The 17,126-nt window shown below is 47.8% G+C and overlaps 1 protein-coding gene across 1 annotated transcript in view; it reads right to left on the bottom strand.

Annotated features, from left to right (window-relative positions):
* STAT1 (signal transducer and activator of transcription 1) overlaps positions 1-17,126 on the bottom strand; it is a 55,117-nt gene that overhangs the window by 13,314 nt on the left and 24,677 nt on the right. The window contains exons 12-20 of the mRNA XM_060177554.1: positions 14,792-14,821; positions 14,590-14,683; positions 13,638-13,679; positions 10,994-11,077; positions 9,717-9,815; positions 7,900-8,035; positions 4,325-4,374; positions 3,577-3,671; positions 1,733-1,878 (exon numbers count right to left, since the gene is read on the bottom strand). Of these exons, the coding sequence (XP_060033537.1) occupies positions 1,733-1,878; positions 3,577-3,671; positions 4,325-4,374; positions 7,900-8,035; positions 9,717-9,815; positions 10,994-11,077; positions 13,638-13,679; positions 14,590-14,683; positions 14,792-14,821 (776 nt within the window). The remainder of the gene's footprint in view (positions 1-1,732; positions 1,879-3,576; positions 3,672-4,324; positions 4,375-7,899; positions 8,036-9,716; positions 9,816-10,993; positions 11,078-13,637; positions 13,680-14,589; positions 14,684-14,791; positions 14,822-17,126) is intronic.

The following is a 17,126-nucleotide window of genomic DNA, read 5'->3' as shown; positions in this document are numbered from 1 at the left end:
CTGCTTCACCACCTGTGAAGCGACTCCCCTGCAGGTGGGGAGCCGGGGGCTCGAACCAGGATCCTTACGCCGGTCCTTGCGCTTTGTGCCACGTGCGCTTAACCCGATGCACTACTGCCCAATGCCAACCCCAATTTTTTTTTTTAAGAAAGCTGTTTTTTAGTTTTTGTTTTGCCACTAAGGCTTCTGTTTGATAATGCCAAGGTTTAGGAGATGTATTTAGCTGCGGACTCATGTCATGAAATAGAGATTAAGTGTACAGCAAAGGAAAACTTACACCCTGTGTCTGAAGGCAGGTCGGAGGGTCCTGAGGGCCCCTCACAAAGCCCACAAGCCCTCCCCACTGGGACCTAGTGTCAACACACAGTGTTTCCTCACAGAATTCCTTACAGGCCACACAGGGACTCATGTCTTCCATCTACAGAAAACAAAACTGACAAAAAAAAAGAACAACTTTGACCTTGTCTCTTTAAAACATTTAAATTAAGTGTGTGTTTACTTGTTTGTTTTATTTATTTATTTATTTATTACCAGATCACTGCTCAGATCTGACTTATGGTAGTAGGGGGGTACTGAACTTGGAACCTCAGAGCCTCAGGCATGATAGTTGTTGTTTTTTTTCTTGCCCCATTCTTTTTAAAATAAATAATTAATTAATTTGGATAGACACATAGAGAAATTGAGAGGGAAGGGGGTGATAGAGAGGGAGAGAGACAGAGAGACATCAGAAGCCCTGCTTCACCACTTGCAAAGCTTTCCTCCTGCAGGTAGGGACTGGGGGGCTTGAACCTGGGCCCTTGTGCACTGTAACATGTGCGCTCAACCAGGTGCGCCACTGCCCACACCAGCATGGTCTTTTTGCATAACCATTATGCTATCTCTCCAGGCCTGGCCTTGACTCTTGTCATCATCTCCACAATGTGTTATGTCCTAGGCAACAAGTACCAAACAGTCACAGTGGGGGCCACATCGTACCAGGGGGCTCTAGCAGGTAAGTCTAGGGTCTGCAGTTGTATGAACGCCAGAAGATCACCAGCTGTTAGAGTAGAGCAGCATGATGAAGACAGGCGTTCAACCGAGTCGCAGACGCCGCCATGACGCCACCCTGACCTCCCTGTGCAGACGCCCTCACCCGTGTGTCCTGGGGCCTCCCCTCCCCAGAGCCCTGCCCCACTAGGGACAGACAGACACAGGCTGGGGGTGTGGGTCCATCTGCCAACACCCATGTCCAGCGGAGAAGCAATGACAGAAGCCAGAACTCCCACCTTCTGCTCCCCATAAAGAATTTGGGTCCAGACTCCCAGAAATGTTAGAGGAAGATGACCAGAGGGCTCTGAACTCCAGGAGAAAGAAGAGGAAAAAGGAGGGGACAGGTCTAGGTGTGACTTGGACAGAAAGAGAAGATGGGACCATAGGAAAAAAGATGGACAAATCTCTACAATTCTAGACAGATAGTTGTGGAAATAATAGTCAGCCCATATCTGCAGCCTTGGGGGAACTGCTGGAGCTGCCAACGGAGGGAGCGGGGGACACGGAACCCTGGTGGCGGGAACAGTGCAGAATTGTACTGCGTTATCTTGTAATTTTGTAAATCAACATTAAGTCACTAATAAAATTTAAAAAAATGATATTCCAAAATTAAAAAAGAAGGGCATTCACACACACACACACACACACACACACACACACACACACAGAGACTGCGAGTGCCCCGGGCACTGTGCTTACTCACCCCCTCCATTCTGGGAGCGTTCCACCCACGTGAACGTGATGGCCCCTTCTCGGCAGCTCTCGCTGAAGCGCAGCAGGAAGGTGCCCGGCTGCTGGTCCTTGAGCAGCGCCCGCTCCCGCTCCTTGCTGATAAAGCCCACAATGCACCTGGATGGGGAAGGGGATGGAAAGAGGGTCAGGAATGGCCTTCATTTCCATGGCAGCTCGACTCAACATGACTAGAGCTTGGGATGAGAAAGCGCACAGGGGCCAGGCAGTGGCACACCTGGTTAAGCTCTCACATGACAGTGTGCAAGGACCTGGGTTCGAGCCCTTGGTCCCCACCTGCAGGGGGGAAGCTTCACGAGTGGAGAAGCAGGGCTGCAGGTGTCTCTCTCCCTCTCTGTCTCCTCCTTCCTTTTCAGCTTCTCTCTGACTCTATCCAGTAATAAATAATAATAATAATAATTAATTAATAAAATAGCCTGCTACCAATAGGATGCCACTGATAATAAGTACTTGTTGGATTAATGATCTTTTTATTTTTGCTGGATGATTTTAATGATTTTACAGATACAAGCAACTTTTTTTTAAATTTTCCCTTCTGTTGCCCTTGTTGTTTTTTATTGTTGTAGTTATTATTGTTGTTGTTATTGATGTTGTCGTTGTTAGATAGGACAGAGAGAAATGGAGAGAGAAGGGGGAGACAGAGAGGGGGAGAGAAAGTTAGACACCTGCAGACCTGCTTCACCGCCTGTGAAGTGACTCCCCTGCAGGTGGGGAGCCAGGGCCTTGAACTGGGATCCTTATGCTGGTCCTTGTGCTTTGCGCCACCTGCACTTAACCTGCTGCGCTACCACCCAACTCCCGATACATGCAACTTTTATACTGGAGAGGAATACTCAGATACTATATTTTATTTTTATATTTATTTTCTTAATATTCTTTTAAAATATTTATTTATTTAACAGAAATAGAAATCGAGAGGAGAGGGGGAGACAGAGAGGGAGAGAGATAGAGAGACGCCTGCAGCCCTGCTTCACCACTTGCAAAGCTTTCTTGTTGTAGGTGGGGACCGGGGGCTCGAACCTGAGTCCTTGTGCACTGTATCATGTGTGTAAAGCCGGGAGCTCCACCACCCGGCCCCAGATAATATGATTTCATAGCTGACCACTTCTTGCAGGTGGAGAAATGGTTCACCAGGTAGGGCTACACATCGGGCCCAGGTGTGAGCCTGGTACCACACGGGTGTGAGCCTGGTACCACACGTGATGTGGGTGCTACTGGGCCATAGCCTAGCGACCACTAGTGCTGCAGTGTCTCTCCTCTCCTCACTGTTCCTCTCCTCTCCTCTCCTCTCCTTCCTCCTCCTCCTTCTTCTTCTTCTTCTTCTTCTTCTCTCTCTCTCTCTCTCTCCTTTGTCTATCTGAACAAGCTGGTAAACTGGAATGGTGAAATCACTCCCAGTTTTCCACACATGCACAAACGTTTATATCCTTGCTGAGACACCAGCTGAGTTTAAGAATAAATTAGACAGAATTTTCCAAGTTAGAAACAAAATGTGTTACTCCCTCCCAGGTGTAATCAGTGCTTATGTAATCTGTATACACATAACCATGAAGGTCACTCAAAGCTTTCTCTCATTTAGCTCTGGAAACACAGGTACTACGGAAGTCTAGGTTTGAGCTTGTGAAGCCTCACTATCAGGAAGTTATCAGTGAGAAGGGAGTCTGTAAGCACAAATCTCTGTGAGATACACACACGTCTTGTCCAAAATGATGTCCAGGCTGCACGTGGTTCAGCCTTGCAGTAAGGAGGTATAATGCCAGAACCAAGTTTCAAAATGCATCTGTCAGGAGCCCTTACCCATCATTCCAGAGAGACAGCAGGTGTTTCTTAATGAGTTCAAGGATGCTTTCGATCCAAAGCCAGAAAGAGAAGTTTTTATCGTTTATATTCTCCTACAAGTACACAAACATACATGTTAGGAACAAAGACATCAGAAATCACTCACTCTCCTTCCACTATCAGATTGTAATCGGTCAGCACACCCTGCCCAGCTCTGAGCCAAGCCTGCCTCTCCCCAGCACTCAGGCAGCAACCCCTCCCCCAGGCCCCTCTCCCCCTGCAAACTGTAGCAGACCAGTCGGGGGACGAATGAAGGATCTACAGCATGAGTCATGAAGCCCTTGCACTAGACAGAGCCAGGACTGTCTGGTCCCGGCTCCACTAGGCCTCGGATTCCCTTCAGGGGGTCCCTGCTTGAGCAGCCCTGGGGGCCTTCCTGTGGCCACCAGGCTGGACACACTGTGGCGGAGAGCACACATTCACATGGACAGGACGGTCACATGGACAAGCTGCCAGGCAAGGAACAGGCATCAGCAGACAGAGACTCCTCTCAGGTATCAGAGAATGTTAGGCAGGCAGGCAGGCAGGCAGGCAGGTGTTCCCTGTCAGACTAACTCTTGGAGACCAGTTTTTTCCCATGCAGGTAACAAAGGATTTTCTAAGGGTTCCATGGGTGAGCACACGGTGAAGCGGCTGACACACAGAGAAGCAGGAGAACCTCCACGGAGTGCAGAGCAAGAGTGGGAAGTGCCTATAAACTACCCACCTTACAGAACCTCGTCCATGGAATCAGACCGTCGGGGCCAGCATTCAGACCTGCACGGATAAAAATGGGCTTTTTTTTAGGAGACAGAAATCAATCCTGAAGCTCAGGCTAGATGGGTGATTCGAGCATTTGCTCTCGAAAAAAAGAGCCAACTGGGGCCGGGTGGTGGCGCACCTGGTTGAGCGACATGTTACAGTGCGAAAGGACCCGGGTTCAAGCCCCTGACCCCCACCTGCAGGGGGAAAGCTTTGCAAGTGGTGAAGCAGGACTGCAGGTGTCTCTCTGTCTCTCTCCTTCCCTCTCAATTTCTGGCTGTTTCTATCCAATAAATAAAGATAATAAAGATAATAAAAAAAGCCAACTCCCGACAAAGGATGATTGACCACTCTGCTTGATATTCTCAGACGTGAGTCCTGAGGTTTAACCTGGTTGCTTTTTCTAGAAGGGCCTGAGTTTGGTCCCTACCTGTGTGATTTATTTTCCACTGCCTCTAGCTACTGCCGCAACTGAGTTTCTCCTCCAGGTAACTCTACAGTTTTTTTTTTTTTTTTCTCTTCTAAAGTTCAAATGAAGACAGGGTGACCAAAGAGGATTAAGCTGACACTTGGCTTCCACACCTATGACACACATGAATTCAGCACTTCTCTTAGCTCCTTCTAACGAGGATAACCATTCAGGGAGTGGTGTGACTACGAATCAAAACTCAAGTGAGAGAAATGAACGCAGGGGACCTGGGAGTGACCAGCACACAGACTGAAGCGTCTCTGACACTGAGAGGTGAGAAGCCCACCAGCGCTCCCCCAGGAGAATCACAAAATAAGCCACCATTGGCAGAACACAGAAAGATACTTTCTTAATTAGCACCAAAGAGGGTGTGGAAGGAGGCAATTTCTTCTTCTTTAAAAATTTTTTAAAATTATTTTTATTTATTTATTACATAGAGACAGCCAGAAATCTAGAGGATGGGGAAGACAGTGAAAGAGAAAGACAGAGAGACATCTGCAGTCCTGCTTCACCACTCATAAAGCTTTCCCACTGTAGGTGGGGGCCGGGGTTCGAACCTGGGTCCTTGCATATTGTAATGTGTGTGCTCAACCAAGTGCGCCACCACCTGGCCCCACATTTTTCTTTTCTTTCCCCTTATTTTCTTTCTTTCTTTCTTCCTTTATTTCCTTTTTTTTTTAGATTTCCTTATTCATTTATTCATTCATTTATTTTTGCCTCCAGGGTTATCACTGGGGCTTGGTGCCTACACTACGAATCCACTGCTCCTGGAGGCTAATTTTCCCTTTTGTTGCCTTTGTTGTTGTTGGAATGACAGAGATAAATAGAGAGGGGAGGGGAAGACATAGGGGGAGAGAAAGACAGACACCTGCAGACCTGCTTCACCGCCTGTGAAGCGACTCCCCTGCAGGTGGGGAGCCGGGGACTTGAACCGGCATCCTCGTGCAGGGCCTTGTGCTTAGTACTATGTGCACTTAACTGGGTGCACTGCTGCCCGACCCCCTTTTTTTTTCCCTCGGGGCTCAGTGCCTGCACAGCTCCTCCCCTGCTGGTGGCCATATTCCCTTTTTTCTTTCTTTGTGTTAAAAAGTGAGAGGCAGAGGAAAACGAGAGAGAGATAGAAAGGCCAGAGACGCAGAGAGGGAGAGACGCGTGTAGTGTGATGCTGCTTCACTGTCCAGACCTGCCCTGCAGCGGGACTGGGGACGCGGAACTTAGCCATGCCCACTTCTGGTGCGCCACCACCTGACCCCAACGTAGTTTGTTGGGTTTTTTTTTAAAGAAATAGTTCAGATATTTCTATTCTTTGAAGATGTGACTGTGAGACAGACAGGTCTTTGATTTGCTTCACAGGGAAGACCATGGTAGCAGATCCTGGCAGGACACTATCTGCCACAGCTGTCATCCTGTGTGCTGGTGTCCTAGGAACGTGGACGCTGGCCCTAGTGGGGCCACCTGACGTGGTCTTGCTTGTGCCTTGAGCAGCGAACACATCAGGCACTGGCATACTCCTCCAGAGGACTACAACACTTCATTTTTCTTTCTTTTTTTTTTTTTAAATCTTTATTGGATAGAGACAGTAAGAAATTGAGAGGGTAGGGGGCGACAGAGAATATGAGAGACAAGAGAGAAACCCAAAGCCCTGCTTCACCACTTGCAAAGCTTTCCCCATGCAGGTGGGGACCAGGGGCTTGAACCCGGACCCTTGCTCATTGCAACATGTACACTCAACCAGATGCGCCACTGTCCGGCCCCGAAAACTCCATTTTTCTCATAAAAAATAGTATTTTTTATTGTCATTAGGGTAAACTCTGGGTCTTGTTGTCTGCACAGTAAATCCACCACTCTTGGCAACTTTTTATTTCTTTAATCTTTTATTGATTTATTATTGGATAGCCAGAGAGAAATTGAAAGGAAGGAGGGAGATAGAGAGGGAAAGAGATACCCACAGCCCTGTTTCACTACTCTTGAAGCTCTCCCTCTGCCGATGGGAGCCAGGGGCTTGAATCTGGGTCCTTGTGCACTGTAATGTGTGCACTTAACCAGGTGCGCCACCAGCTGGCTCCTTATCAAAATTTTTTAGCCACAAGTAATATATTTTCCCTAATTAAAAAAAAATTCTCTCCCTCAGGGGCCTTGTTCAGAAATGTTACTATGAGATCATGGAATGACTCATTTAAATTTTGTCTCAGATCAATGTCTCTTCCCAAGGTGAGGTGTACTATTCCTGCTAACTTAGTTATAAAATGTTGCATCTGGTGGTCTGGGAGGTGGCGCAGTGGATGGAGCCCTGGACTCTCAAGCATGAGGTCCCAAGTTCAATCCCCGGCAGCACATGTACCAGAGTGATGTCTGGTTCTTTTTCTCTTCTCCTATCTTTCTCATGAATAAACAAATAAATTCTTTTTAAAAAAGTTGTACCTGGAAAAATCAACAGAGTTTAACACTTAAAATTTTTTTTAATATTTATTTTCCCTTTTGTTGCCCTTATTGTTTTATTGTTGTAGTTTTTATTGTTGTTCTTGATGTCATTGTTGTGGGATAGGACAGAGAGAAATGGAGAGAGGAGGGGAAGACAGAGAGGGGGAGAGAAAGACAGACACCTGCAGACCTGCTTCACCGCCTGTGAAGCAGGTGGTTCGGGGGCTTGAACCGGGATCCTTATGCCGGTCCTTGCGCTTCGCACCACGTGAACTTAACCGCTGCGCTACCGACCGACTCCCAGTTTAACACTTTTTTACACTGGACAAAATAAAAAACAAAGTAGGGAAAGGGGCAAGTAGAAATATTTTTGGCAACTTCAACTTCCTTTAAAAAAAATATATATATATATATTTTTTTTCCTTTATTTATTATTAGATAGAGACATAGAGAAATTGAGATAAGAGAGGGAAAGAGAGAGATACCTGCAGCCCTGCCTCACCACTCAAGAAGCTCTCCCCCTGCAGCTGGAGATCGGGGACTTGAACCTGGGTCCTTGTGCCCTGTCATGCGTGCACTTCACCAGGTGTGCCACCGCCTGGCCCCTAAACTTCAACTTTCACATAACAAAAGAATTAAAATGCTCATACCAAGAAGTTTCTCTCCGAGCATGCTCAGCTGGTCCCCGTTCAGCCCTCTCTTGGTAACTGACGAAAACTGCCAACTCAGGACCTCTGACAGCTGAGCCCACCTTGCACATGGCGGGCTTAGGAAGAAGGAGAGATTCTAGAAAGAAAAACGCCCGGAAGCTAAGGGTCAGGGCCAGCAACCACTCCCAAGCCAGGCACCTCCCACAAGGCTGCTGCAAAGACGTTCTTTCCTAGAGCCTAAGCCACAGCGAAGTCTCCATAGTAGAGAAACAGAGCCAACTCTGACAATGTGCAGAGTCATATCTGCGAGTTCATCTGCTCGCTAAAATTTACCTGGGGCTCTAAAACCTCCATCTCAAGGTGTGTTTGTAGTCACATTTGTAGTCACAAAAGCAGCAAGGAAATCTGAATGGTCCAACGCGTACACTTCCGGTTGGGGTAAGAAAAGGAGGGACTGGAGCTCTCCCCACTGTAACCAAGCGTCCTTCCCAACACCTAGTAAGTGCTCTGTGTTTGGCATATTTGTAGAATTTTGCTCACCAGCCCTCCCTCCCTCTATTCCTCCCTCCCTTCCTTCCTTCCTTCCTTCCTTTCTTGTTTTGCCTCCAGGGTTATCACTGGGGCTTAATGCCTGCACTATGAATCCACTGCTCCTTGAGGCCATTTTTCCCATTTCTGTTGTCCTTGTTATTGTTACTGTTGTTATTGCTGTTGTTGTGGCTGGATAAGACAGAGAGAAATAGAAAGAGGAGGGGAAGACGGGGGGGGGGGGGGAGAAAGACAGACACCTGCAGACCTGCTTCACCGCTTATGAAGCGACTCCCCTACAGGTGGAGGGCTGGGGGCTCGAACCAGGATCCTTATGCTGGTCCCTGCACTTTGTGCCGTGTGCACTTAACCCGCTGCGCTACTGCCTGGCCCCTTACTGGTGATTTCTTTTCTTTCTTTAATTAATGAATTGGATAGAGACAGAGAGAAATTGAGAGGGGAGGGGAAGATAGTGAGGGAGAGAGAAAGAGACGCCTGCAGCCCTGCTTCATCATTCATGAAGCTTTTCCCCCTCTAGGAGGGGACTGGGGGCTTGAACCTGGGTCCTTGCGCATCGTAATGTGTGCACTTAATCAGGCGCCACCACCTGGCCCCTTTGCTGGTAATTTCACTTGGTGAGACCATTGTTTAAAATGGCCTCAAGTGCAGTGCTGAAGTATTGTCTATAATATCACTAAGTGTGAAGCAGCCATGAAGGGACTTGTGGAGAAAGTGGGTGTGAGTCTGCTGAGAGAGGAGTCAGAGCTCAGTGCAAACCAACTGATTTCTGTTTAAACAGAAACACACATCGACAGCATGACAAGAAGATTGTAGCCAGAGACATGCAGGAAGCTAGCCTTGTGCTCCCCTCAGCAAGCAATGGCTTGGTGTCACTAATTCAGTGTTCACAGTGGACTTACTTATTTTTGTCATTACTTTTTTGTGCTTTATTTTCACCAGAGCACTGCTTGGCTCTGATTTATGGTGGTACAGGGGATTGAACCTGGGACCTTTGGTGCTTCAGGCTAAATGAGTCTTCCTGCAGATCCATTGGACTACCTCCCCAGCCTCAGAGTGAGTTTCCAGGGCGGAAACGGGGTGAGCTCACAAAGAGGGAGATCAGGGTTCTCACTTCTGACACCTCTAGAAGCATCACTTTTCACCATCTGCTTGGGCTACGCCCTGCCCCGACCCAGGACCTCTACCCGAGAGGCCATTTCACATGCCCACAAACTAGAGCAGAAATCTCTGCTTACACCCTCCTAGGAAAGCACCTGTCTCCTCCTTACCCTGGGTTCTGCCACCAGCATGTTGTACCACAGGATGGATGCCCAGCCACTGGGGAGCTGGCTGACGTTGGAGATCACCACCACAGGCAAGGAGGTCGTCTAAGAGAGAACAGACAACAGGATGTCACGCTATCCTAGAAAAGGCGCCTGCATAGCAGTGCCGTGTCTCAGTGCTGGCGGGTGAGCACTCGCCACTGACATTTGAAGAGTAAAAGGCACAGTGAAGTCCTCTTGTCTTTGTTGTCATTTAACAGTCTTTGGCTTATCTTTCAGTTAAGAAATAAGTCTCCATTCTGTAGATAGCTAGTAGGCATATTTTAGTTATAGTCCAAAGGGCCTGTGGCTATACTAGTTTTTCTTTTTTTTTTCTTTTTCTTTTTTCCCCTGAGCCTGAAATTTGATATGCAGGTGGATCCAAGCTATTGTCTGGGGAGATGATGTCATGGCTGGAAAAGGACCAGAAAGCTGACCCACTAGGGAAAGAGAGAGACAGTCTGGGAGTCTGGATCCACCTGCCAACACCCATGTTCAGCGGGGAAGCAATTACAGAAGCCAGACCTTCCACCTTCTGCATCCCACAATGTGGATAATAGGAAAGCTATCAGGGGAGGGGATGGGATATGGAGTTCTGGTGGTGGGAATTGTGTGGAGTTGTACTCCTCTTATCCTATGGTTTTGTCAATGCTTCCTTTTTATAAACAAAAATTAAAAATAAAAGAAATAAATCTCAATCCATCCTATAAAAATGAACAAAGTTCAACCAGCACATCTAGCTTAACAGGTTTGAAGGATGAATCCATTTCATGGCTTTTGGACCCAGTAAACTAATGCCGTGATAGCATGATCTGGAAAAGACCATCTTCTAAAAAAAACGTTTATATTTATTTATTTTCCCTTTTGTTGCCCTTGTTGTTTTTCATTGTTGTTGTAGGTATTATTGTTGCTGTTATTGATGGCGTCATTGTTAGGACAGAGAGAAATGGAGAGATGAGGGGAAGACAGAGAGGGGGAGAGAAAGACAGACACCTGCAGACCTGCTTCACCGCCTGTGAAGCGACTCCCCTGCAGGTGGGGACCCGGGGGCTCAAACCGAGATCCTTGCACCGGCCCTTGCGCTTCACACCACGTGCGCTTAACCCGCTGTGCTACTGCCCGACTCCCCTAAAGACCCATCTTTTTAACCACCGGTCAATTAAAATATTAACAGGGCCAACAATGGCATAGGACATTTAAAAGCCAAGAATAAGGGAAGGTTCCCACCTCCTGCTCAGTCTTACCTCAAGGTCAACAACCAAACCAGGCTGGCACAACTGGGTTTCAAAACTAAGGGAATGAAGCTCTTCAGTGACAATGAGCGGCCCCTTCGGAGAGAAGAGAGGGAGGAGAAAGGAACACAGTGATTCAGCCACCAGTCCGGCACTGTGCACAAGCCAAAGACGCACCACACCCAGCTGCAAAGCCTGAATGCCATCCCTGCCTTCCATCACCTCTTCCAGAATTAACACCTGTCACCTCCGCGGCATTGTCTCCAAAACAAGAGTTCTGAACCAGGCCGGGGGTTTGATTACGCGAAACAGCCTGTGATGGGGAAGCGGCAGCTCCAACTGGTGACCGAGGCTTCTAGGCCCTGGTCGGCTGAGCAGAAGTAGGGGGCTGAGAGAGGGAGGGTGGAGAGTGGACAGGAGTCGGAATTAGCTCCAAGGAGGGCTGACATGCATGTGCCCGGCACTCCATGATGTATTCTGGTTTGGGTAGAAATGTTATACTTTTTTGTAAAGAATAGTTTTATTTATTTATTTATTCCCTCTTGTTACCTTGTTGTTTTATTGTTGTAGTTATTTATTTTTCCTTTTTGTTGCCCTTGTTTTTTATTGTTGTTGTAGTTATTGTTGTTGTTATTGATGACACTGTCGGACAGGACAGAGAGAAATGGAGAGAGGAGGGGAAGACAGAGAGGGGGAGAGAAAGACAGACACCTGCAGATCTGCTTCACCACCTGTGAAGGGGACCCCCTGCAGGTGGGAAGCCGGGGTCTCGAACCAGGATCCTTTTGCTGGTCCTTGCACTTAACCCACTGCACAACCGCCTGACTCCATTGTTGTAGTTATTATTGTTGTTATTGATGTCATCATTGTTGGATAGGACAGAGAGAAATGGAGAGAGGAGGGGAAGACAGAGAGGGGGAGAGAAAGACAGACACCTGCAGACCTGCTTCACCACCTGTGAAGCGACTCCCCTGCAGGTGGGGAGCCGGGGGCTCGAACCGGGATCCTTAACGCCTGGTCCTTGTGCTCTGCGCCACGTGCACTTAACCCGCTGTGCTACTGCCTGACTCTCCTTATTTATTTATTATTGGATAGACAGAAATATTGAGAGGGAAGGGGAGATAGAGAGGGAAAGAGACACCTGCAGATCTGCTTCACCACTCGTGAAGCTTTGCCCCTGAAGGTGGGGACCAGGGGCTTGAACCCAAGACTTGGAACTCTGTAGAGGGTACACTTAACTGGGCGCCTGACCCTCGAAGCGCCTTCATGTATGTTATCTCATGTGAACTGTCACCTATTGGAAGCACAGTTATGCAGCGGCTGTCCCTGAAGACAGATGAGGAGCTGTGTCCCACCAGGCCAGGAAGAGATCAAAATGCACAGACTGCCTCCACCTGTCTGTCCCGCAGTCACGCAGCCCTCTTCTGGTCGTGGTGTGCAAGCACAGCCCGCTCTGCAGGGCCAGGGGACAAAAGCACTCACTCCACCGCAGAATAGCAGACATTCTGTCCTAGGCCCACAGTATTTTGTTGTTGTTGTTGCTGTTGTGTTTTTAAGGACTTACAGTTTCATAAAGGAAACAGAGAGGCGGAAGCAGAGCTCCACCACAGAGCAGGAGGTACTGGGTGTCAAGCCCATAACCTCGGGCATGCCAGTCCTGTGTTCTACCCTGACTGTCACTGCTTAGTTGTTAATGGGTCACAAACCTAGCTTCTGAAGAAGCTGGTGGTTTGAAAGCACACAGAAAGGCACGATCACTGAGTGGGCCTTTCCTTGGCAGGAAAACCCTTCCGGGCATGACAGTTATAACACGGCTTCTTGGTCCTCCGGCTCTGAGAGTACTTCCCTGCAAAAGCTAGCTAAATCCTTCCCACGTCTCATCAATTTCTTCTTTTAATACATTTTCCTTTAGATTTTTTATTGTGTTTATTTATTTATGGGATAAGACAGAAAGAAATTGAGAGGGAAGAAGGAGATAGAGAGGGAGAGAGACAGAGAGATACGTGCAGACTTGCTTCACCACTCTCAAAGCTTTCCCCCTGCAGGTGGGGACTGGGGGCTTGAACCCGGGTCCCTGCACACTGTAACATGTGCGCTCAACCAGGTGCGCCACCACCTGGCCCCCCTCATCAAATTATTTTCTTTCTTCCTTTCTTTTTTGTTTTGTTTTTGCAGTGAAAGAAACTTTAGTAGCTAGAATTAGAGATGCTATGTTAAATTTCAGACAATGTACTTTCTTAAGGTGGGGGAAAGTTGGAATTTATTTGAAGTTTTTATTTGTATCATTTACTCTTGAAAAGATTGTGCCAGTTGCTAATGTTTCCCTCACAGGTGGAGACCAGGGACTTGAACCTGGGTCCTTGTGCATTATAACATGTGCGCTCAACCAGGCGCACCACCGCTCGGTGGGTGCCCCCCTCCCCACCCCATCTTTCTTGACCCAGCTAGCAAGGAATCCATGTGCAACGTCCCAGACAACATTAGAGGATGAACACAGAGTGAGGGTTTACTGTCGCTGGGGATGCACCGAGCGCCCACGCTCAGCTGCTGCCCTCCCTTCTGAGCTCAGTCTGACAGCCTCCAAAACGCGTCCCCGGCCGCCAGGCCCCCAGCCAGCTCTCCACCCAGACTCACTCATCCCGCAGAGAGGCCTCACCTCATTCGTTCTGGTGCCGGCATTTTTCTGTTCTTTCAGTTGCTGCAAGAGAACAGTCCGTCTTAGTAAAGGGGACAGGGTGACTAACGTTTTAACGTTACGAAGCAAACCAGAGAGGGAACTTAGCAGAATGCGGGTCCAGGAGAGACTAAAGGAGCCCCAGGAGCCTTCCCCTTGCAGGATCTCAGGGATATTCTGGATACGGGATATTCTGCTGAGATCAGTGCCCCCCAAAAGCAGGTCTCGGAGAATTCTGGTCCACACTCTCAGAGGGATAAAGAACAGGGAAACTTCCAGTGGAGGGGGTGGGACACAGAACTCTGGGGTGGGGACTGTGTGAAACTGTACCCCTGCTATCTTACAGTCTTGGTAATCTTTACTGAGACATTAATAAAAAAATTTTTAAAGAAGTTCTCAGGGGGCCAGGTGGTGGTAGCACACTGGGCTAAGTACCAAGCATAGTACCAAACGCAAGGATCCCGGTTCAAGCCCCTGGCTCCCCACCTGCAGGGGGGAGTCGCTTCACAGGCGGTGAAGCAGGTCTGCAGGTGTCTATTTTTCTCTCCCCTTCTCTGTCTTCCCTTTCTTTTTCTATTTCTTTTTGTCCTATCCAACAACAACAACAGCAATAACAGCAGCAACAACAATGGAAAAAAGATGGCCTCCAGGAGAAGTGGAGGCAGAAAAAAAAAAAAAAGGAAAAGAAAGAAAGAGAGAAAAAGAAGTTCTTTGAGGGGAGGATGGCCGAAAGCAGAGTGAATGGTCTTGAGGGTTGGGGGACCGACTTCCCTCTCTGGAAGTCACCAGCTACACACTCTCAAAAGGTCCTTCTGCCCTGGGGTCAGGCGGTGCTGCACTGGGTTAAGGGCACACAGTCTCGAAAGGCCTGCCCTATGCGGTGCCCTGAGCACCCTCCACAGGAACCAGAATCTGGACACATTCGTCTCCTTACCAGGTGTCGGAATTCTGCAGCCAGACTTCCATTGGTGGACTCTTCCATGTTCATCACTTTCGTATTTGTGCCCAAGATGTTGAACTTTCTAAACCTAGACAAGGCAGGATAAACGCATGGAAAAGGCTGGGCGCTATCCACCCGTTGAGCAATATGGCAAAGCACAATGCAAAGTACAAAGCAAAGCCCTTCCTTCACGTACCCTTTAACGGTATTTCTCTCATTCACATCTCTGCAAAGAAAACAAACAATTATAAATATCTTGAAAATCTGAAATGGGCTTCAGCAAAAATACAAAAGCAACAGTGAAGTAAGTGAGGAGGTAAAAGGCAGCTACAGAATTTCACTCAGACGTGGAATTCAGGAAACTGAACACAGGAAGTTGAAAACATACAAAAAGTCAACTCGTAGCCAAGACTCTGGAAAACTATAGTGGTTACCTAGAGGCATGGGGTGGGGTGGGACACAGACCTGCTGGTGGGAAATTATAATCCTATTAGTTTATAATCTCATAAATCGCCATTAACTTAACGTGTGTGTGTGGGGGGGGGTAGACTTAATACTTCAAGCTCTCTAACGGCCTAGACCATAGCTCTGAGTAGACATATTTTCTCTAGCTTAAGCTTTTTTTTTTTAATAATTTATTTATATTTATTTATTTATTTTTTTTTTACCAGAGCACTGCTCAGCTCTGGCTTATGGTGGTTCAGGGCATTGAACCTGGGACTTTGGAGCCTCAGGCATGAGAGTCTCTTTGCAGAACTATTATGCTATCTACCCCCTGCCCTAACTTAAGCTTTTAATGTTTCAGAGGTGTAAAATGCTCTAATTCTGACACGGGGCTTAAATTGTTCAAGGAGCTCTTCAAGAAAAAAAAAAATGCAAAGGTTTTAGCAAAAGACACATGAAGTGAGTCTGCATCACGGGTTTTCCCACTTTCTCATTCACCCACTTCCTCGACCAGACGACGGTGGCGAGGGCTCTTGGGCAAACGGCAGTCTGGGCTGCACACTTCTCAACTGAGGCGGGGGCTGCCGGCACGGTGCAATGATCGTGAGGAGGAAGCTAGTCAATGGGACAAAGGGTCTTTAGCACGACTTCAGAAAATGGAGTGACCACACTGTTGTTTACTGAGCAATTACTTTGTGGGAAGCGCTGTACCAAGCACTGCATTCAGCAGAGTGGGCTGTGCGACTATTGCAAAGCTTCCCATGTGATGATCTTACTCTATGTCAATTCTGTTTTGCTGGTTATTTTTTAATTTTTAAATTATCTTTATTTACTGGATAGAGACAGCCAGAAATCAAGAAGGAAGCGAGAGAGACAGAGACACACCTGCAGCCCTGCGTCACCACTCGCAAAGCTTTCCCCCTGCAGGCGGGGACTGGGGGCTGGAACCTGGGTCCTTGTGCTCTCAAGCAGGTGCACCACTACCCGGCCCCATTTTGTTTCTATTCTCTGCTATTTTTTAAAATCTTTTTTTATTTTTCTTATTACCACCAGGGTTACTGCTGGGGCTTGGACTCGGCACTATGAATCCAATGCTCCCAGCGGCCTTTTTTTTTTTCTTTTCTAAAATTTTGTTATTTTCTTTATTTATTTATTGGATAGAGACAGCCAGAAATTAAGTGGGGAGGGGGTGATAGAGAGACAGAGAGACACATGCAGCCCTGCTTCACCACTCGCAAAGCTTTCCCCCTGCAGGATGGGGACCGGGTGGTCTGTTTTATTTTTAGTCACATGTAACTGACTAAAAATATAAATGATGGTAGCACAGCGGGTTAAGCGCACGTGGTGTGAAGCACAAGGACCAGCATAAGGATCCCGGTTCGAGCCCCCAGCTCCCCACCTGCAGGGGAGTCGCTTCACAGGCGGTGAAGCAGGTCTGCAGGTGTCTGTCTTTCTCTTCCCCCTCTGTCTTCCCCATCTCTCTCCATTTCTCTCTATCCTATCCCACAACAATGACATCAACAACAACAATAATAAAAACAACGATAAACAATAAGGGCAACAAAACAGAAAAGATGGTTGAATGCAGCAGCCTTCCAAGAGGACCCCTCATGCCAATCTCACTCCAGACACAGCCCCACCCACGGTATGGTAGGCCGTCACCTGTCTGAATGGCCCTGGTGTGCCCGGAAGGAAGGCAGTATAGTATACCAAGTCAATCTGCTTCAAAATCTTTTTTTTTTTTTTTTTTTTGCCTCCAGGGTTATCACTGGGGCTCTATGAATCCACTGGTCCTGGTAGCCTTTTTTTATTATTATTATTTTTTGATAGGACAGAGAGAAAATGAGAGAGGAGGAGACGACAGATAGAGAGAAATACCTGCCGACCTGCTTTGCCACCTGTGAAGCATCCCCACTGCAGGTGAGGATTGGAGGCTTGAACCCGGATCCTTGCACAGGTCCTTGCGCTTCGTACTATGTGTGCTTAACCAGGTGCGCCACCACCCGGCCCCTCTCTGCTTCAAAATCTGATCAATACAAATCCATGTGCATTATGGGAACTTATTATTAGCTCGCTGACAGCTAGAA

Source organism: Erinaceus europaeus, chromosome 18 (assembly GCF_950295315.1).
Source record: "Erinaceus europaeus chromosome 18, mEriEur2.1, whole genome shotgun sequence".
NCBI lineage: Eukaryota > Metazoa > Chordata > Mammalia > Eulipotyphla > Erinaceidae > Erinaceus > Erinaceus europaeus.
Note: the sequence above shows the minus strand (reverse complement) of the source record. Positions and strands in the feature narration are given on the sequence as shown.